Source organism: Hippopotamus amphibius, chromosome 12 (assembly GCF_030028045.1).
Source record: "Hippopotamus amphibius kiboko isolate mHipAmp2 chromosome 12, mHipAmp2.hap2, whole genome shotgun sequence".
Classification (NCBI taxonomy): domain Eukaryota; kingdom Metazoa; phylum Chordata; class Mammalia; order Artiodactyla; family Hippopotamidae; genus Hippopotamus; species Hippopotamus amphibius.
Genome location: NC_080197.1, coordinates 10,587,067 through 10,608,539, shown reverse-complemented (window position 1 = coordinate 10,608,539; position 21,473 = coordinate 10,587,067). Strand labels below are relative to the sequence as shown.

The window sequence follows — 21,473 nt, the reverse complement described above, 5'->3', positions numbered from 1 at the left end:
TGGAAAGTCTGCGTTTGTGCTGCCAGGAGGCTCAAGGTTGCATGCAGCATCAAGAAGGTCCTTGCCCAACTCAATGCCTTGAGATGCATCTGTGCAAAAATTTTAATACTGAAGTCGCAAGGTGACCCATGGGCCCTATCCTGCCTGCAGACATGTTGGATGATGTTTCTGGTGAAAAAAAAAAAGGGAATGAGCTGCTAACATTTATAGAATGTCATGCAAAAAAATCTGGATTTCCAGTTTCTCTTGGAAAAGCATCGATCTGTTGCCAACCTGCAACCCCCCTGCCACCCACCCCCTGCCCTCCGCCCCTTGGGTGCTTGTCCTCACCCGGCCAGCATCAGCTGCAGCTGCACGGTGGCCGCCCCCTGTGGAGAGCACGTGTGTCCCTGCTGCTCCCCACGGGAGCCTCCCCGACCCCTCGGCCACCTGCCAGGTGCACCCATGCTGTGCTGTCCAGATTTGTTTTATGGTAGAGAACATTTCTCTGTACTTCAGGCCCTACTAAAAGCAGGCAAATATCAACCAGATCGAGAGAGTCCGGTGTTTTAAGAAATGGAAGAGAGTGCAATTCCTTGAAAGTGAAGACTGTTTCAGTGTGTTTATGTGCGAATGACCATGTCTATGTTGATAATAGAATGTGCCTTGTATGATGCTTTTGTGGCCCATGGAGGCGTTGAGTTTGCAGTTCCTACAGTGAGGCTCTGTGCTGATGTCATCTAGATTATAGAAATCCTCTTGGTCCCAGCAGCTGTTGCCCAGCTTATCTAGTATGTCTGTACCCAGGTGTTGTGGGCTCTATAGCACCGAGAGCTGGACAGCTGTTGGCCCTGGCTTGAGATCCAAGCTAGGGATGAATGGGAACCTTTGGGAGGAAGTGATATCACACCATGGACCACTGTTCCTGGGGCCCTGCTTTGGTCTTTGGAAACACTGATGAAGTTAGAGGTCCCAGGAGGCTGGGCTTCCTGGTGCACGGTCCAGAGAGAAATGCTTTATTTCTGATAAAATCAGGCTATTGGAAATGAGAGTCCAGCTTCCAGTGTGATGTACTAAGTCCTTTGCCAGTCTGTTCCAGATCATTCTACATGACCAGCATTTGTGACCTGTTCTGATCTTAGATATAATGCCTCTTGCCATCACGTCAAGCTCTGACTCTTCCCAGTGTGGGGCCATGGGCATAACATGTCACCTCTCTGTACCTTTATTTTCTCCTCTGTAAAATGGAGATAATGATTCTGATTATCTATTGCAGCATCAAACTACCCCAAAACTTAGTGGTGTGAAACAATCACCAATTTATTATGTGGGCCAGAACAGGGCCCAGAGGGTGTGGCTCATCCAAGCCACGTGGCACTTACTGGGATGGGGACGTCCAGGGTGGCTGCTTCCCTCACTTGTCTGATGTCTGGGCTGGGAGGGCTGGAGGGCTGGGGACCAGTTGGCATCACTCTCCTCCATGCAGCCTCTCCTCGTGGCCAGCTTGGGCTTCCTCATAGCATGGCAGTCTGGCCTCCCAGAGCAAGTGTTCCAACAGATGGGAAGTAGAAGTCTCTGGAGGCATTATGCCAATTGACACAGTGTCACTTCTGTGGTATCTTATTGGTCAAAGCAGCCACATAGCCCACTAAGATCGAAGGGGAAAGGACATAGACTCCACTTCTTCCTGGAAGGAATGCACAGATTTTGTGACCATCTTTCATCCACTGCAAATGGTACCCATCTCCAAAGAGTTATCACGAGGAATAAATGAGGCAGGGATGAGTGCCCTTTACGTCCACTAGAATGGCCAAAGTGAAAATGACAGACATTAGCAAGTGTGGATGAGGATGTGGAGCAACTGAAACTCTCCTTCATTGGCTGGTGGAAATACACAAAGGGACAGCCAAGTGGAAAACATGGCAGTTTCTTGCAAAGTCAAACATATACTTACCCTGAACCCCAGCAATTCTAATCCTAGATAATTGCCCAAGAGAAATGAAAACAAGCATCCACAGAGACACTCACACAAATGTTCACAGCAGCTTTGTTCATCGTGCCCCGAACTGAAAACAACCCCAGTGTCCATCAGTGGTAGAAAGGGGTAGGTAAATTGTTGCTTATTCATATGCTGGAAGGCACAGCAGTGGAAAAGAATGACCTGCCATGCACAGCAACACGGGTGATTCTCACAAACGTGCTGTAGAGGGAAAGAGGCCAGACACACGCGTACTTCCTGTGTGGAGCTCCATGTATGAAGTTCAAGCATGGGCAGAACCAGTCCATGTGATGGAAGTCAGCTTGAGGTTAGCTCTGGGAGGGGGGTCATGACTGGGAGGAGGCCAGAGGGAGCCTTATGGGGTAAGGGGTGTTCCGTGCTTTGGTCTGGGTGGTGGTTCCACAGATGTGAACACACATACCAGTTCATTGAGCTGTCCGCTAAGGCCTGGGCTCTTTACTGTGTGTCATTTACACTCAGTTAAAAAGAATCGCTTAGCACGGTACCTGCTATGTATTAAGTGACCCATAAATAGCAGCTGCTGAGGTCGTCAATATCAATATCCAAGCACCAGAGGGTCACAACATCGATAAGTTTATCCACCGAAACTGGACTTGTGAGGCCTTCCAGCTCAGTGCCCTCGGGGGTTTGGGCAGCTTGTCTGGGCCCTCGGAAACTCCAGTGGCCTCGGGCCCACCTTCTGGCAGGGAGCGGACTCTCCCATCACTCACATAAATGGAGAAAATTTCCTGTTGGCCTCGGCCCAGCAGTTGCATTTGGCATTGGTGTGTGTTCTTAGGTCAAGTGCATTTGGCTCTTCTTCTGGGCTTTGCATCACCCTGGACGGCCGTGTGTGCTCTGTGATAACCCCCCTGCATCCACTGCCCAGACTTCTGGGCTCCGGAGACCAGCTCCGGGGAGCGGGGAGGACTGGCTGGGGAAGGGTCTCTGGGCAGGAGGTTCATCCCCGCAGAGGCTCAAAAAGCACTGATTCTTCCCTGATATCTTTCTTCTTCTGAGCAGTGGGCACAAGCACAGGCTCACATGCCTGTGATGTGATGATGTGAAGTGGGTTGGGTGTGAGAAAAGAAATGTGTCCCTTTCCTTCCACTCCCCTGTAAGCTGAACAGTGCACGGGGTGGCCACATACGCCATGCTGGGGAGACTCTTGGGAGTGGTGGGGACTACGGTTAACCAAAGGGGGCTGTTGTCACCCAGCTCCAACCGATTGTTGCCACATGGAACATAGGCCCAGTGTGGCCAGGTCTTCTGACTTTTCACAAGAAGCCAGAAATCTGGGTTTCTAAGGGAAATATCCTTAATTTTAGATCTTGGCACCTAGCTTGGTTGTAATACTTTTGGGGTTTTAGGCTTGATGAGGCTGGCTCTGCGTGGGCCTGACAGAACACGTCTGCAGACCTCTGGTATTAGCAGGTGGCCTCAGACCCACCTGGACTAGAATCCTCCATCTCCCACTTTGTAGCTTTGTGACCTTGCCCAGCTCATTTCGTTTTTCTCAGTTTCATCACCTATAAAACAAGGCTGAAGAGAAAACAGTCCCTGTACCACAGGGTCTGTTCCCAGCCCGTGACGAACGCTCCCAGGTGTTGGTATCCTGCCTCTCCTCACCCGGCTCTCATTAAATACCCTGATTTTTACCTTCGGTTCCCAGCTCTTAAGGGAGCCAAGAGGAAGGTCTGGGGGTGATTCAGACCCCAGGGACTACCTTCTCCCCCCCGCCACCCCCCCCCCCACGCCCCCGATGACCTGCAGGCTGCCTTCTGGGCAGGAGTAGAGAGTTCCCTCTGCCCTCAGTCTCAACCAGTGGAGAAGCCTCTGCAGAGAGGGACCTTCCCACTGGGTCCACAGACCCACTGACCTCGAGTGCCTGCGGATCTGGAGGAAGGCGGGGAGTGTTCCGTGAATCTCCTCTCTGCCACGCTCCCCTCACCCCTGTGGGTTGCTAAGACCAGTCCCTCCTGATCCTCACTTGTTCTCTCCTCTTTATTTTTTTTAAATAAATTTATTTATTTATTTATTGGCTGAGTTGGGTCTTCGTTGCTGCACATGGGCTTTCTCTAGTGGTGGAGAGTGGGGGCTACTCTTCCATGTGGTGCGCGGGCTTCTCATTGCCGTGGCTTCTCTTGCTGCAGAGCATAGACTCTAGGCCCCCAGCCTTCAGTAGTTGCACCACATGGATTCAATAGTTGTGGCTCACGGGCTCTAGAGCGCAGGCTCAGTAGTTGTGGTGCACAGGCTTAGTTGCTCCACGGCATGTGGGATCTTCCTGGACCAGGGCTCAAACCCATGTCCCCTGCATTGACAGGCGGACTCCCAATCACTGTGCCACCAGGGAAGTCCCTCCCCTCTTTAGAAATTAACAGAAAGAGGGACTTCCCTAGTGGCGCAGTGGTTGAGAATCTGCCTGCCAATGCAGGGGACATAGGTTTGATCCCTCGTCCGGGAAGATCCCACATGCCATGGAGCAACTAAGCCCATGCGCCACAACTACTGAGACTGTGAGCCACAACTACTGAAGCCTGCCTACCTAGAGCCTGTGCTCTGCAACAAGAGAAGCCATCGCAATGAGAAGCTGGCACACCACAACAAAGAGTAGCCCCTGCTCGCCACAACTAGAGAAGGCCCACCTGCCGCAACGAAGGCCCAAACACAGCCAAAAAAAAAAGTTAACAGAAAGAGAAGATCTGCATTTGATCCCCAGTGCTCTGGCTTTGCCATGAATTTCTGTTCTTCATTTCATCACCGCAATTTCTCCCGAGTGTAGCCTTGTTGAGGGATGGGCTTCTCTCTAGAAATTTGGCCTGTGGGGAAACAAGGGAGGATGTTGAGCACTTTTCCTTACCCCAGCTAACAAAGGCAGGTGCTGTAGGAGCCAGGCGGCATAAGGACGGGAGTGAGGGGGCCGGAGTGGGGCGCTACGGACGGGTGGTGACTGTGAAGACTGGGTGCTCACATCCCAGCGGGAGGAAGCAGCTGCTGCTTAGCCCAGCCTGCGGGGCCTGGGGAGAGGTAGGCCCAGTGTTGCCTAAGCTGCTGAATTTTTTTTTTCCATTTAAAAAATATATATTTATTCATTTATTTATTTATTGGCTGTGTTGGGTCTTTGTTGCTGCATGCAGGCTCTCTCTAGTTGCGGCCAGCAGGGGCTACTCTTAGTTGCGGTGCACAGGCTTCTCATTGTGGTGGCTTCTCTTGTTACGGAGCACGGGCTCTAGGCGGGCGGGCTTCAGTAGTTGTGGCACGTGGGCTCAACACTTGTGGCTTGCGGGCTCTAGAGCTACTGACTTTCGAGAGAAGTTATAAATCCACACTTAGTCACTTGAATATTTTAAAGCCGTATCTATGTATTTTATCTTGGAATAGTTTTAGATTTACAGAAAAATTGCAGAGGTGCAGAGAGTTCCCAGACACCCCTCATCCAGTTACCCCCACTGTTAACCTCACCTCCGTACCTTTGTCAAAACCAAGGAATCAACAGAGGTCCATGGCTACTCACTAAGTTCCACACTTGCATCTGATTCCCCGGCTTCCTGTTGACATCCTCTTTCTGTTCCAGGATCCCATCAAAGACACCACATACCTTAGGTTGTTGGGTGTCCTGAGGCCACTCCAGTCTGTGACAATTCCTTTCTTTCCTGACTTTTCCTGACTGGCAGTTGTGAGGGGTATTTGGTATTTTGTAGAAGGTCCCTCAATTTGGGTTTGTCTGATGTTTTTCTTGTGATTAGACAAAGTTGTGAGTTTCTGGAGAGAATCCCAGAGCCGAGGTTCCTTCTCATCACAGCACAGCACATCACATCAGGGGCACGTGACACCCACACGCCGTCACTGGGCTGGTGGCCTGGCTCCACGGTAACATCACCATTTCCCCATTTCCACAGCCCATTCAATTCCTGTTCCTATCACACTCGTGTGTATTTATTTTACACTTGGGGTTATATTCCTATGTTACATTATTTTGTTCAAATTGTCCCACTTTGGGCCACTTGGCTCTTTCAGGTTGACTCTTGTGTTCCTTTGATGTGCCCCATCCTTTATTTATTTATTTATTCATTTATTTATTTATTTATTTTTAACATCTTCTTACTTTCTGACACTACAAGATGCTTCAGGCTTTTATATTTTCCCTGCCCCAACCCTAGAATCAGCCATTTCTCCTCAGAGCCCTACTTGAATTTTAAAGTTGGAAACTAAGTCAAATTTAAAAACGAAAACACTTTGGGGGCCAAATGAGCCGCATATGTGGGCCACGTGCAGACATGGGTGATGTTGTTTAATCCCCAAAGCATTCTTCTGAGAGAAGCACTAGTCTGATCCCCATTTTACAGATGAGGAAACTGAGGCACAGAGAGGTCAGGGCAGAGACTGAGGCCAGGCAGCCTGATGCCAGATGCCACCCTCTCAGAGCTGCTCTTCTGCCCCATGGGGTCAGGGCATGGGGAAGGAGTGTATCTCAGGACAGTGGGCTTGGAGCCAGGTGCCCAGGGAGATGGCACTGCCTTGACCAGAGGAGAGGAGCCAGGAGAGAAGAGGTTGGTTTTAGACATGCAAGCGATGGAGTGGCTTCTGGGAAACCCAGGGCAAGGGGGGAGGTGTCATCCTGAAAAGTGATGGGAGCCGAATGGCAGGAGAACCACAAGTCTCATATTCTTAGGCAGAAAGAAGAGGGGAAATGGGTACAGTTTTCAAAAACATTTTTAAAATTAAAATTTTATACTGAGTTGTCACCTTGTATTAGTTAGCTATTGCTGCATAACAAATTACCCCCATACTTAGCGATGTAAGCAATGATGTTTATTATGTGCTAGTATCTGTGGGTCAGGACGCTGGTGCAGCCTAGCTGGGCCCTGTGACTCAGGGTCTCTCACAGGCTGCTATTGAGGTGTTGGCCAGGACGGTTGTCATTTCAGGGCTCTACAGGGGCAGAACCATGTCCAGGCAAATTCGGTGGTTCTGAGCAGGATCCAGTTCCTCATGGTCATTGGACTGAGTGTCTCAGTTCCTCACTGGCTGTTGGCTGGAGGTGGGCTTCTCCATTACAGCAACTTGCTTCATCACAGCTGGTGGGAGAGGGCAAGTGAGAAAGTAGAGGGGCTGCGGGGAGCATGCATGAACCAGGCAGCAGGAGAGACCACCAACAAGACAGTATGACAGTCTTCTAGTCTCAGGAGGGCCACATCTCACGTTGACTGACTCCTCTTCATTAGAAGCCAATCTCTAGGTCCAGGCAACAGTCTCGGAGAGGGGATCACACAAGGGCTTGAACTCCAGGAGGTGGGGCTCATTGAGGACCGTATCAGAAGCTGCCTGCACACGCCATGCCAAACACTGTGCTGAATGTTCTGTCCTCACCACATTCCAAGGAAGCAAGGACCATCGTGACTGCTTCCCTGTCCAGACAAGCAAAGGTGGGCTCAGAGAGGTGCAGTGACTTGCCCAAGGCCACACAGCTCATGCTGGGTAGAGCTAAATTCAAACTCCAGTCTGAGTCCTATTGTGCCCACTTGTGTTTCTCTGACTGTGCCCGGATGCCCACTCCAACATAGCCTTGGAGCTTGGCTGAAAACAGATTGCCAGCTGACCCCACACAAGCTAGACCAGCCTCGGAGAGGCCTGGAAATCAGCATTAGACAGGCTTCCTCCAGGGGATCTGGATGCTGCCTCTCTGTGTGTCAGGACATGGTAATGTGGAAATAGAATCTCTGTCTCTCTGTCACACACACACACACACACACACACACACACACACACACACACACACACACACACTCTTAAGGGTTAGGCTTGGTCCTTTTGTCTCTGAAGGAAAATGGGGGCTTAAGTGTCCGATCTCAGTGATCAAGGGAAAGATGTAGCTTCACAAAGTTCACAGTCGCTTTTGGGGTCCTTCCAAGCAGAAGAAACTTAAAATTAACCAGGTGCGTAATGCGCAGGAAATGCTTAGCGCAGTGGCTGCGTGTAGGAAGCACCGTGACAATGAGATTTGTGGTTTTCATTAACATCATTGATGTTAATGGTTATTATTAACTCTTCTCATTGATATTCTTAGTTCCAGTGTTACAGAAACTCGACTTACCTTGACTTCAGTTTAGAGAAGAGATTTTGATTCTTTACATTTGGTTTTGGAAAACCAGCTCATTGGTTTTAAAAATAAAGATATTTAGTTTGGAGCTGGTGGTGTTGGGAGTTTGGGGGGTGGGGATAATTAATTTGCAGTTCGGTAAGTGATACTGGTTGAGTCTGGGTCCCAAGAGGCATTGAGGTTGGTCCCCACCTGGAACTCTGGATTGTTCCTGGGCCTGTCCCTGGGGCAGGATGACACTTGGTGTCTCAGACATTGGTGAGATCCCTGCAGAGCCTGGCCGGCCCCAGGGCAGGTGGGCGCACATGGAGCCAGGGCAGAGGGCCTGATGAGCTATCTTGTTCCCTGCAGATCAGGAGCGACACTTCACAGATCTTGGAGGAAAACATCCCCCTCCTTAAGGCCAAGGTGATGGAAATGCGTGGCATCTACACCAAAGTGGACCAGCTGGAGGTGAGTCCAGGATAATGAGCTTTCTTTGTGAGCATCACGGACTTGTTCTGGCTCTTTCATCCTCTCTTCCAAAATACTGATCTGGCCTTGATAGTGTCAGACCTTAGACCCAGTGCAGGGGGGTGGTGGCCAAAAAGGGGCCAACACAGTATTTTAAAACATGACAAATATGAATGTATATAAAGGATCTCATTTAAAATTCAGGGTGCTTTATATGAAAATCTGAATTTTCTGCTGCTTTTGGAAATTCAGAAGCTTTCATAACCCTAGACCCACCTTTCTTTATTCTGTTTATTTTTTAAGGTATAAATACATAAAGTGCATGCATAGTAAGTGTACAGTTCAGTGAATTTTTACACTCCCATGTGAAGGTGACCCAAACTGAGAAATAGAACATTTCCATCCCCTAGGCTGTATTCTGGTAGCGCTGGTGGCAGCTGCCCCTCAAATGACGCATGTGCTCTGCATTTCACCACAATCCCCACCATGCCCTATTGCCTCACTGCTGCCTTATTTCACCTGCCTTTTACCTGTGTGGGCACCAGGCTAAGGTGCATGGTATCTCTGTTCCTCTTGGCTGCACTGCAGCGTCGGTACCCTCACCATCCCATTTCCCAGAGGAGGACCACGAGATCTGAGAGGGTAAGCCACTTCCCTGGGGTCACACAGCTAATTCTGTAAAGCTGGGACTTCAGTTCACATCCTCTGGAGCCTAAGCTCTTACTCAAACTGGGGCCCTTGGCTTGGGCTCCTGGCTCCTTGCACAGTGAAGGACCAGGAGAGGCTGGAGGAACCTGCGATTTAATAGCTGTCGCCTGGACCGAGGGGATGTGCACCACTCTGAGCTGTGGAGGAAAGGAGCCCGGCAGTGGGCCCTGGAGTTAGCAGAGAATTAACATTCTTGTCAGCAGAGAATGAGGCAGGAATATAATTAAAACTTTGCCCTTGGAATAGCTGATTCATTTGCATTTTATTCCACATATTTGAAAGAGGAAAGAAAATGTGAAGATTTGTAGCCCTGGTTCTTGCCTTACTTGACTCCAACTCTCAAGCCCAATATTCTCCTTAGCATTCAGCCCACTAGCATTTATTGAGGGCCTACTATGCACCACTGGGGGCTTTCATAGTGAGAAAGACAGAGTCCAAGGCCGTGTTCCAGCCAGGAGAAGCAGCAGCAAGGCATGACTGTAGCATTTCCTGGGGTTGCTCTAACAAGTTATCACAAACATAAAGGCTGGACTTCCCTGGAGGTGCAATGGTTAGAATCCACCTGCCAATGCAGAGGACATGGGTTCAATCCCTGGTCCTAGAAGATCCCACATGCCATGGAGCAACTAAGCCTGTGTGCCACAACTACTGAAGCCTGCGTGCCCTGAGCCCACGCACCGCAACTACTGAAGTCCATGCACTCTAGGGCCCACATGCCACAACTACTGAGCCTGAATGCTGTAATTACTGAAGCCCGCACGCCTAGAGCCTGTGCTCCGCAACAAGAGAAGCCACTGCACTGAGAAGCCCATGCACCACAACAAAGAATAGCCCCCACTCGCCACAACTAGAGAAAGCCCAGTGCAACAACGAAGACCCAACACAGCCAAAAAAGAAAAAAAAAAGGAAAACATACTGGCTTAAAACAACGTGAACTTAGCATCTTACAGCTCTTGAGGTCAGAAATCTAAAATGTGTCAGCAGGAGTCAGCAGGGCTGGTTCCTCTGGAGGCTCTGGGGGGAGAACTCACGTTCTTGCCTTTTCCAGCCTCTGGGGGCCGCCCGCATCACTCAGCTCATGGCACCTTCCTCCACATTCAGAGCCCACAGTGTAGCATCTTCCAGACTCTGTCCCCCGGGGCACCCTCGCTTCCATCTTATAAGGACCCCCGCGGTTTCCTGGATAATCCAGTCTCCCAGGCTCAGCATCCCTATTCACACCTGCCGAGTCCCTTCGGCCACGGAAGGTGATATCGTCACAGGTTCTGGCAATGAGGAGGGGACATTTTGGGGCCCATGATTCTGCTGACCACATTCACCAAGGGTGACTGGGAGGGAGGTGAGTGCTCTGGAGGGAAGTAGCGGCCGAAGAGTGGAACCTTCTGGCCCCTGGAGGGTGAGTGGCAGGGGCTGTGCTGGGTGGGGGGGGGGTGGACGGGGCACAGCTCGGGCAGAGGCTCAGAGGTGGGTGGGATCTGGGCTCTGGAGCAGGAAGGAGATGGGGATGCCGGCATGATCCTGGGACGGCCAGATTACAGGGATGAGGGGCGTCATGACCCAAGCAGGGCTGGGGAAGTCGGGCAGCAGGAAGCCCGTTGCCTAGGCCGTCCCCTCCAAGGTCAGCATTTTGGCCTTTTCCCTGAGGAACAGGAAACCACTGAAGAAGCAGGAGAGTTCAGTGGTTAGCCGTCGTGCCCCAGCCCAGCCCCTGGCAACCACTAGTCTACCCCGAGTCTATGGATTTGCCTCATCTGGACCCTTCATGTCATATGTGGCCTGCAGTGTGTGGCTTCTTTTACTTTGCATAATGCTTTCAAGGTTCTTTCAGGTTGTAGCATGTGTCAGAATTTCATTCCTTTTCGTGGATGAGTAGTGTTCCATTGGAGGGATGGCTGTACCACATTCTGTGTATCCGTCCTTGGGGTGATTCCACGTAGGGGCTATTGTGAATAATGCTTCTGGGGACATTCATGTCCGGGTTTTGTGTGGATGTACATTTTCATTTCTCTTGGGTAAACACCTAGGACTGGAATTGCTGGGTCATGTGGTAACTCTTCTTAGCAACTGCCAAACTATTTTCCAAAGTGTTGACACCATCCTACTCTCCCACCAGCAGTTATTGTAAGCTTTTGATGGAGATTGTAAACTTAGATGCCAACAGGATCCAGGACTGTACTGGGCAGTCAGTGATTAGAAGACCAACCCCAAGCCACCTCCCTTACTTTCTGGGAACAGCTGGAGCTGAGAAGCGACTATCTCCTTCAGTGGGGTGTGACTCTCTCGGCTGCCACAGTCCCCACTCTGCCCTAGAGTCTCCCCAGCATCGAGGCTAAATAGCATTTGCCTCTTGTCAACCTGCCGGGCTGCTGCTTTCCTTTGAGTAGAAGGATATTTCTCTGCAACTGGATCTCAGTTAAAAAGAGGAAAAACTAAATTAGTCCAAGAGGGTCATGGATTTCAAGGCAAATGGGAGAAGACGTATATCCCACTAAGCTGTGTGTGACATGAGAACAATAAAACTTAGGACCCAAACAGAACCTAATGTTGTTCTGAGGCCAATGGATTCCAGAGCCGGACAGCCTGGGCCTCAGATCTGCCCCTTGGGTAACTCACTCACCCTCTCAGCATCAGTTTCGTCCTCTGCAAATTGCAAATATGTCGTTGTGAGGGTGTTATGCCAGCACCTGGCATCTTGTAGGTGCTCGCTGAGGACAAGCTATCACTGTGGTGGTGGCCGTTTCCCACAGGCTGAGAGCCCGAATCCACGAAGCCTGCTCATCACTTGGCCCAGCTGAGTGGGGGTTCCAGGGAACCCAAGATGAGTGTGACCCACTGTGGGGAGGCTTGGGAACCATGGGGATGACCTCTCAGGCCAGAAAAAACTAACATTTACTGAGCACCTGCTATGAGCCAGGGACTCTAAGTGCTTTAGTTGAAAGAACTTGCTTACCTCTCATAGCAGCCCCAGGAAGAAGGTCCCATTATTCGTCCTATTTCATAGAGACAGTGGCTGAGGCACAGAGAGGTGAAGTCATTTGCCCAAGGTCACACAGCTAGGAAGTGGTAGAGCTGGGATTGCAAAAGTCTGTGCTCATGACCCTTCCTCAGTGCTGGGTGTTGGCACCCTTTTTGGACCAGGCCCTGCTCTGAAGCTGGGGGCCTTTGCCACAAGGATTCAGATACATCAGGGCTCACAAATATATTTTAAAACAATGTGACTTTCCTTTCTCTCTCATCCCTCCTTTCCTACTCTCCTTCCTTCCTTCCCTCCCTCCCTGCCTTCCGCCTCCTTCCTTCCCTTGCTTCTGTTAATAAAAGTGGTTCATTTTCACTGTAGAGAAGAGTATATATAAGTCACCTGTAGTCCCAAGGGCGTCCCGATTAGCGGTCGCCCCCCTTCTGTCCCCTCTCCTCCCCTCTCTGTGTGGATGCGTGTCCATGTCTTCCCTGTTTCCCCGGATCAGCTTTCCCGGCCAGGTTTTGGCCTCTCCCTGGCTGAGGCCTGGCCAGGCTACCCTCCCTGGCAGGCATCTTGGAGGCGGTTCCCAGCTCCCTAGCACGCATTCCTCAGCGTCCCTCACGCTCCCACCACATCGGTATTAACGCAGGGAGCGTAAAATTGGAATCCGCTGGAGGAGGGACTGCAGGACTTTCTTCTGTGTCGTACAACCAGATGTGTGGGCCCAGCAAGACTAGGGGAAGCTGCCAGGCCCGTGGCTCCTTGTCTTCCAGCCGCCCCCCAACACACACACATGCGCGCGCGTACACACACACACACACACACACACACACACACGCACGCGCGCGATGTGGCTTATTCAGAGCTGTTCAGCTCTGCCCCTGCCAGAAGCACAGGATGGCGGCGGCACAACAGTGCCACCATATTGGGTTCATCCAGTGTCTCTTTGCTAAGGATGCTTTCATTCATCCCTGCGCACATGTGTTCAGTCCTGTGTGTGCATGGACTCATGTGTGTCTGCGTGCATCCGCTCACACGTGCACGCACTCGTGTGTGCTTTCATTCATTCGCTCATGCCTGCAGCCGTGCGTGCCTCCACCATCCAGCCGAGCCCCTTCCCGCGGACCAGGCCCTGGTCTTGGCCTTGTGAACAACACTGACTCAGCACCTGCTCTTCCAGAACTCACATTCTAGAGGGAGGTGGACCGTGAACAAGCCGACAGGAGGTTCAGAGGGAGAGGGGGGCTGAGAAGATGGGAAACGGGGTGGCTCTGCAGTGAGGTGGGGCGTGTTAGATTCGGTGGTCGGGGAAGGCCTCTGTGTGTGTGGGTGGGTGGGGGGTGAGCAGACAGCGGATCCAGGGCCTGAGAGCCAAGCAGGCTTCCTCCTTCGAGAACAGAGAGGTGCCGCTGGCATGGAGAGAGCTGGTGCAAAGGCCCTGTGGAAAGTGAGGCCTGGAATTTTCAAAGAACCAAAGGGCGGCCTGTGCGGCTTGTGTGTGGGACATGGAGAGAGGGCAGGGCTGGGTGGTGGTGGGCCTTGCTGGATGGGAGGAGCGGGGCTTTCCATCCAGTGAAGGGAGGCTTTCTCATGGGGCCCAGCACTGAGAGGGTCTCCGGCCTCTGATCCAATGCAAGAAAATCTCTTGTGTTTTACTATTAGGACAAGAGAGACCCGCAGAAGGGGCTTGTCTGAGATGGCGCTGGAGTCGCCACCTTTGGCGGCTTTCCCAGGTGTACATGCAGTGCACACACACAGGCAGACACATGCACACGTACACATACCACACACAGACACATGCGCAGAACATGCAAACACAGGTACACATGCAGACACACATGCACACAACACACAGGCACACCAGAAGTCACAAACGAGTGTCACCGGGCCTGCACTGTACCTGTTAAAATTGTGGACTTATTGCTAACGTTAAAGACTAGACACGTTTTGTAAAATCTGAATGTCCTCTTTTTTTATTTTTAAATGATGTTATCTGACATTAATTGAGCTCTTGATATGCCCTAAACACCTAACTGCTGAGCAAGGTTGATATTGTTGTTATTCCCATTTTATAGATAAGAAAATTGAGGATGGTAGAAATGAAGTAACTCACCGAAAGGCACACAGCTAGTAAGTGGTAGAACCTGGGTTCTAGTCCAGAGAGTCTGACCCCAGCATTCTCTCTTCTCTTTTGAAATTGGAGGTCCTGCACTAGAGACCCAGAGCTGAGGGACCCGTGGGGGCCGGGACCTGGGCCTCCAGTTCATCCAGTCCCCGCTCAGCCTACCTCACCCACTTGTCACCTGCCTGCCCCTTGGCACCATCTGAGCTTGACTCCCCTGATACCCATCAAATATGAAAGTGAGCGATGACTGAAAAAATCCATTTTTCATAAGGCTGTGCAGCCTGAGTCCCCTGCATGCCACTTCCTGGCTGTGTGACTTTGGGGAGGTGGTCCAACCTCTCTGAGCATCGGTTTCCCTCCTCTGTAAAAGAGAGTCTAAATAGAGGCTCACTAGAGGGTGAAGGTGAGAGGACACGAGTGAGGGCTCGGCCAGGCCAGGCCTCCCCCCACCCCCCGCCACAAGGAGAGGTATCACTGTTACTGTCAGGGTTTCAGAAGGTGCCCCCAGCTGGGCAGGCGCTGCCTGAACTCTCTGGGAGCCATGGGGCCGGGTGAGAGGGAGGCGGCCAGGAACATGGCCTGGTCTGAGCAGATGTGGTATCACCGCTCTCCCCTCTCCCGCCAGGCCTTTGTCAAGATGGTTGGGCACCACGTCTCCTTCCTGGAAGCCCACGTGCTTCAGGCGGAGCGGGACCACGGGGCTCTCTCTCAGACCCTGCGGAAGTGGCTGGGGTCTTCGGGGCTCCCCACCTTCGGGAACGTGAGTATCCCCCACCTCCCTACCCCCTCCCAGACCCTGGAGCGGGGAGAGGGGCTCAGGAAACAGGAGTTCAAAGGGCACGTCTGGCTTCTGCAGACAGGAAACGGGTGTCTGGCTGGCCGGGGTGGGGGGGAGGGGAAGGCGGGGGCTGGCCAGGTGGCTGGGGAGTCACAGGCCCTCCCTTGTGCACCCCTGCTTACCCTGGGCCACGCCCTTTGGTGCAGTGACTGCCCACCTCCTCATCCACCATTTAGTAAGTGCCTGCTGTTTGCCAAGCACTGGGGTCCATCGGGGTTACCATGGTAAATAGAAACAGACCCAGCCCTCCTGTCACATCCTTCTACACCTAAGGACGTGCTCAGGGTGACTTCTAGAATTCAGGCAGAGTCCCCCTTCCCGAGGCACCAGTCAGCCCTGAGCAGACCAGAAAGGAGGGGATGGTGGGAGGGAACAGCCAGCCTGCGACTTGCGAAGGCCTCTCCCTCCCATATGGCTGCTTCCCTGGGATCCTCCCTATAAGAAAGGATCATTGTGTCCCTTTTACTGATGGAAAAACTGAGGCCAGACTGATCCTGCCTTGCAGAGACTTCTGTGTTTAAAACACCTCTGTCTTTCCAGGTTACTGATCCCCTAGTCCAGGGAACATTGGGCAGTGTCCAGAGATGCTGCGATTGTCACAACTGGAGGCAAATGGATAGAAATCAGGGATGCTTTTAAACACCCGAGAGTGTACAGGACAGCCCCCCACACCCGAGAATTATCTAGCCCTAGGTGTCAGTAGTGCTGAGGTTGAGAATTCCCGCCCTACGCTGGATTTGATAATTTTATGCCAGGTCTGCTCTCAGCGCTTTATGTGCTGTTGCATGTGGCATCTAGTTCTCACGCCAGTCTTTGGAAGAAGGTACTTTTATCATCACCCCATTTTACAGACGAGAAGATCGAGGCTCAGGGTGGTGAAGGGACTTGTCCAAAGCCACATCGCCTCCAGTGATGGCCAGACTGGAGCCCTGGTTGGCCTGTCTCCGGGGTCTTGCCCTTCCCAGGAAAGGAGTCTTGCTCAGCCAGCTGCTCTGTCCTGCCCCGCAGCGGGGTCTCTCACTCTTCCTTGGGCCCTGCCTGTGGGCCCCCCTCTGCTCTTCTGTTCTCTCTGTCCCTCCTGCCTGTCCCCTGCCTTCCCTATTCCCACTTAGTGTTGTCACCAAGGCTCATATATTGAGCGTTTACACCGTTCCAGGCACTGCTGGGGCATTTCTTGTGCGTTGATTCATTTACGTTTCCCAGCCATTGGGTGCGCTGGGGATGAACGTTACCCCCATTTGACAGATGAGGAAGCGAAAGTAGTTGCAGTCTTGCCACTCTGGCCCCGTGTGAACTCATTCTGTTTGACTCAGGGTGCCTGCCTAGGCATCACTCTTCAGTCCCTGCCAGGACCCCACTGCTCCATCTTGTCTTACACCTGAGGCATATGTTGCTTACGTGCCTGCCTCCAGGTGAGGGACTTGCCCAAGGCCAGTAGCAGCTAGACAGTGGCCTCACAGATCTCGTGATCTCAGAACTCCTATTGATCCTTTAGACCCAAGTTAATGCCACCTCCTCTGAGAAGCCCTCTGGGATTGCCCCCTCTCCAGCCAAATGCAGTCTCTCCTGCCTTCCAGTGAAGTCAGGAGCTGCCTCCTTGGTTCCTTGAGTTATGATGACTATTCCAGGGTGACCAGGAGCCCCCAATCACACAGTGCTCTGCCCGCTGATGGCTTAGAAGCACTGTGGGGGAGGAAGGACAGAGGACCTTGTCTGCAGCAGGTATCCTAACAGTGGGGCCTGCTGGGTCCTTGGTCTCTGCACTTTACAGTCTTTTTCTATAACCTGCACAATTGTCCCTTTGTGGTTGGCTCTAGTGTCCTCATTTAGCGGCAGAGGCCAAGGCTTGGAGGGGGAGAGTCGTGCATCCAAGGTCAGTGCTGGGGTTGGACTCAGGTCCGTGGGGCTGTGAAATGGGGTCCCCTGCCCACTCCTGTTGCAGGATCCCATCGGGGTGTGGCCAGGCACGCCGGGACCTGCACCCTCTCCTCTCTACCAGACTCGGGGCCCCTCAGCCTTACCTGTGGTGACTTGTTCCAGGAAACGCCTCCCAGCCAGGGGTGGTGAGTCATTCAGCAACCCGGCGTGTTGATCTTGGCCCCGGGAGGGCTTTGTGTGGAGCAGGCAAGTGTGTGCACACGCGTGTGCAGACCCGAGGGTTTCAGGGGTGCAAACTGGAGGGACCCTTCTAGAATAATGGTTGTCACGGCTTGTATGGGGGCCCTGACCCAGCAGGCACCTCACATCCCACCCTGTGAGGTAGGTCTAGTCATCATCCCTATTTTACAGATGGGGAAACTGAGGCACCAAAGGGTCGAATTGCTTGCCCCCCCCAGAACATGGTGGAGCTGGTATTTGCACCTGTGAGGCCTGGGCCTGGAGCTGGCACTCTGCACTGCTTGGCCCTGCTGGGTCTTTCTGGGCCTGGTTCTGACCACCAGAGCTGCAGTCTTGGAGGGTGGGGTCCTCGAAGCACACCCAGGTGGGTCTCCTTTTCTTCCATCTGGAGGAAGCCACCCAGCCAGGATTCTGCACTGTCTCCAGTCAGTTCCCTTCAGTGTCCTCCCAAGGTGGACGTGTCACTGACCTCTGCCCTCACTCTCAGAGTCCACACCAGGCACCCCCGGCAGTGAGAAGCCCCCTGCACAAGCCGGGATTCCATCTTCTTGCCCCCACCCACCCTCCTGTGTCTCCGGGAGCTGGCCTGGGGCAGGGGCTCTTGGGCCGAGGGGTCCTGTCCCCATTCCTGTGGAAGCCCATCCCCCCAAAGTAAACAGGCCACTCATTACTGCCCCCAGGCCCTCCCAGAGCCGGGGGATCTGTGAGGACTCTCTCATGGGACCCAAGGAGGAGGCCCTCACCCCTGGACCTGGGCAGGGGCCTTTGGGGGTGTGTTTTTCATCCTTCCTGCTCTTCCATCAGCTGGAACAGGAGTTCCTGGGCTGGGGGGGCGTGGGAGGGGGGAGCAGTGGAGAGAACGCGTCTGTGTTTTTTCTAACTCTGCCAGACCCACCTGCCCTCCTGGCCTCCTTCCTCCCTCTCTCCTCTTCCTCACTTTGCACCTGTAGTGGGGAGGCCCAGGGAGGGCGCGGGGCACCTGGGCCAGGGTCTCCCAACATACCAGAAGTGGGGCCAGGAAGCAGCCCCCCGTCCCCAACTCCACCCAGCACCAGAGGCCCAGACCCACCTCTGCCCGTGTGACTTGGCGCTGGCCGAGGCCTGGGCCAGCCCGGGATGCCAGCCTGAGTGTACCTCCTTGTCACGAGCTGCCTCTGAAGGCCAGGCCTTTGGCCTCTGACTTGAGCTACCGGAGAAGCGTGCAGTCAGTGCCCAAACTGGGGTGAGGGCTGGCCTGGTGCCCTGGGCCCTCTCCGCCCAGACATAAAAATGTACACGCTTCCATGCTTCAATTTTAATGCTAACATACGTATTTTCATGGTATGAAGCTCCACATTTCCATGCTGCACTGCATAAAAGTTTTCAATTGTACTTTTACGTTGATTCTTACAATGTTCCAAGATTTTAACTCAGAATTGTACCTCTCTTTCGCTGTGGCATTTTTTTTAGCTGTGTGACTGTGGGTTAGTCTCTTAGCCTCTGCAGGCCTCAGAAAGCTTAACTGTCAGCTGACATGGGCTTGATCAAGAAAGACTTTGCTTGCTAGAAAACTGGTTTCGATTTGATGCGAGATGAAAAGGGCCTCCTCCACGACAGCAGTGGGAAGAAAAAGAAGAAAAAGACTCCAGAACTCTCAGACGGAGGGTTCTGAGCATTGGTGGGTCTGAAAAGCCAGCTTTGCCTTTAAATAACGTTTCAAGACAGACTGCCTAATCCCTTAGTGGTGAGCAGGTATTGTGGTGGTGGTGACAGAGCCAGCTCTGCAGTGCCAGGCGCTATTCTCAACCCTCAGTACCCCACAAGGGAGGTGCTTTTCTTAATCCCTATTTTACAGGTGAGGGAACTGAGGCACAGAGAGGTTTAGTAACTTAGCCAAGGCCACACAGCTGGGCATCAGGATATGAACCCACATTCTTAACTCTACCCCTTATTGCCTTGGGAGAGAGCTGTGATCTCTTACTTTAGGAAGCATGTATCCAGTGGGAGAAGAGAGGCAATGACCAAATCCTAAGAAAATTAAGTAGCTAGTCATCTCTAAAGTGGGCCCTGGCTTGCTCTGAGGGAGCCAGGATGGCCTCCAGGGAGGGGCCGCGTTAACTGAGACCCAGATAGTGAGTGAGAACAGCCTGAGGTCAAGAGAAAGGGTGTTTCCAGCAGCGGGGGTGCAGGCGCGGAGGCCTGGTGTGGGACTGAGCTTGGTGCCTGAGGAACAGCAGGAGCCCAGCGTGGGGACTGAGCCGGGAGAGTGTGGGAGCAGCCGAGGTCAAGGCCAGATTGGGTGGGCAGGGGTCTCAGGCCACACAGAAGGACTGAACACTATTCTAAGGGCACTGGGGAGCTATGGGAGGGTCTGTAGCAGGGGAGGGACTTGCTAAATTTGCTTTGCTTGGGGAATTTCCAGGGCTCATTCTGTACCCTGAGCTAAGGCTGGCATTCGGGGTCAGGGATGTCTTGTTTAGACTTGACCATGAGAGCCGAGCAGGGTGTGTGGGTGCCCTCCAAGCCTCCGAGTTCAGCTGTTAGGAGTGCGTTTCCTGAGCCTGGACACATCTCATGCTGTGCCTTGAGTTCACCCAAATCCTTGCCTTCCCGGGTCTCTGGGCCTTTGTCCGATTGAAAGAGGGAAAAGGGGCTCTGGGTGGGGCGCCCAGGTCTCCTGGTGCATGTCTGGGTCCCAGAGGCCCTGCCTGAGGAGGCAGCCCCGTGCCTGCAGACAGAGGGCCCTCACATCTGGAGATGGTTTCAGGCGTATGTGGAAGCGAAAGTGAGAGGGAGCTGGAGCCGTTTGGGCCGCAGGCCGTGGAGGGGCATGGAGACTGTGTCAGGTGTCACCGTGTCCCCTGGTCCAGGCCTGGTTGCGGCTGAGAGGCTGGGTGTTCTGACCACGCCAGGCCCTCCACGCGGCGCCTGCGCCCAGAGGCACAGAACAGCCTCGCTAATTTGTTGTAAACCACTGTTTGTTTTCTGCTGAGCCAAAACATCTTGTTCACGAGGTGTCATTTTGATTAATTTTCCGATGGATAGCAGTATGGTGCTTTCCAAGGAAGGCTCTTTGGCTAATAGCAGAACCACTTGGGGCCAAGTCCTGACACTGCACAGAGCCGGCCGCCGGGGTGGACTGTGGCCTGGCCTGGACTTGGGCCTGCCAGGCCACCTGTTTCCCCCCACGCATGCCCACAGGGCGATCTGGTAACATAAATGAGTGCGTCTGCCAGGTGTGACACAGCAGGGCGTGGTGGGGACTGTGGCAAATTGTAGAGCCCCTGGCTTATCTATAGGGGTAGAGATTTCCAGAAGCAGCCTTGCAGAAATGGGGTCAAGGATGGCTAGATTTTTCTATTCTGGGGAGAAAGCTGGGCATGTGGAGTTTTATATGAATCTTCTAATGTCTAAAAGTCACCAACTAATTTTTCTAAATGTTAAACATTTGGGGGAAAAAATCTGTTGTGCCCGAGTCACACCCAGCACACTCCCCAGCTCTGGATCTTAGGCTGATGGCCTGTATCCCACAGGCCCCACCCCTGCAGAGGCATTTGGGACCAGGGAAGAGTGGAAAGCGCGTGGCGTCTTCCTTTGCTTTGCACCAGGCCCAGCAGGAGTGCTCAGCATTCTGGAGCAGCGGGACGAATGGCCAGTGGTTTTTTTTTTTTTTTTTTTTTTTTTTTGGGGGGGGTACACCAGGTTCAATCATCTGTTTTTTTTGTTTTGTTTTGTTTTGTTTTTTTATTTTTTATTTTTTTTGGGGTTACACCAGGTTCAATCAACTGTTTTTATACACATATCCCCATATTCCCTCCCTTCCTTGACGCCCCCCCTCGAGTCCCCCCCACCCTCCCTGCCCCAGTCCTCTAAGGCATCTTCCATCCTCGAGTTGGACTCCCTTTGTTATACAACAACTTCCCACTGACTATTTTACAGTTGGTAGTATATATATGTCTGTGCTACTCTCTCGCTTCGTCTCAGTTTCCCCTTCACCCCCCGCCCCCTCCCATACCTCGAGTTCTCCAGTCCATTCTCTGTATCTGCATCCTTATTCTTGTCACTGAGTTCATCAGTACCATTTTTAGATTCCGTATATGTGAATTAGCATACAATATTTGTCTTTCTCTTTCTGACTTACTTCACTATGTATGACAGATTGTAGTTCTAATGGCCAGTGGTTTTATTGTGCACCTACATTGTTCCAACTAC

The 21,473-nt window shown here is 52.5% G+C and overlaps 1 protein-coding gene across 3 annotated transcripts in view; it reads left to right on the top strand.

Moving 5' to 3' along the window:
• Positions 1 to 21,473, top strand: part of BCAS4 (breast carcinoma amplified sequence 4) — a 62,990-nt gene that overhangs the window by 18,677 nt on the left and 22,840 nt on the right. For 2 of the 3 annotated variants that reach the window (XM_057703009.1, XM_057703008.1), the window contains exons 3-4: positions 8,433 to 8,534; positions 14,952 to 15,086. In XM_057703009.1, the coding sequence (XP_057558992.1) occupies positions 8,433 to 8,534; positions 14,952 to 15,086 (237 nt within the window). The remainder of the gene's footprint in view (positions 1 to 8,432; positions 8,535 to 14,951; positions 15,087 to 21,473) is intronic. The other variant, XM_057703010.1, reaches the window with a different exon arrangement.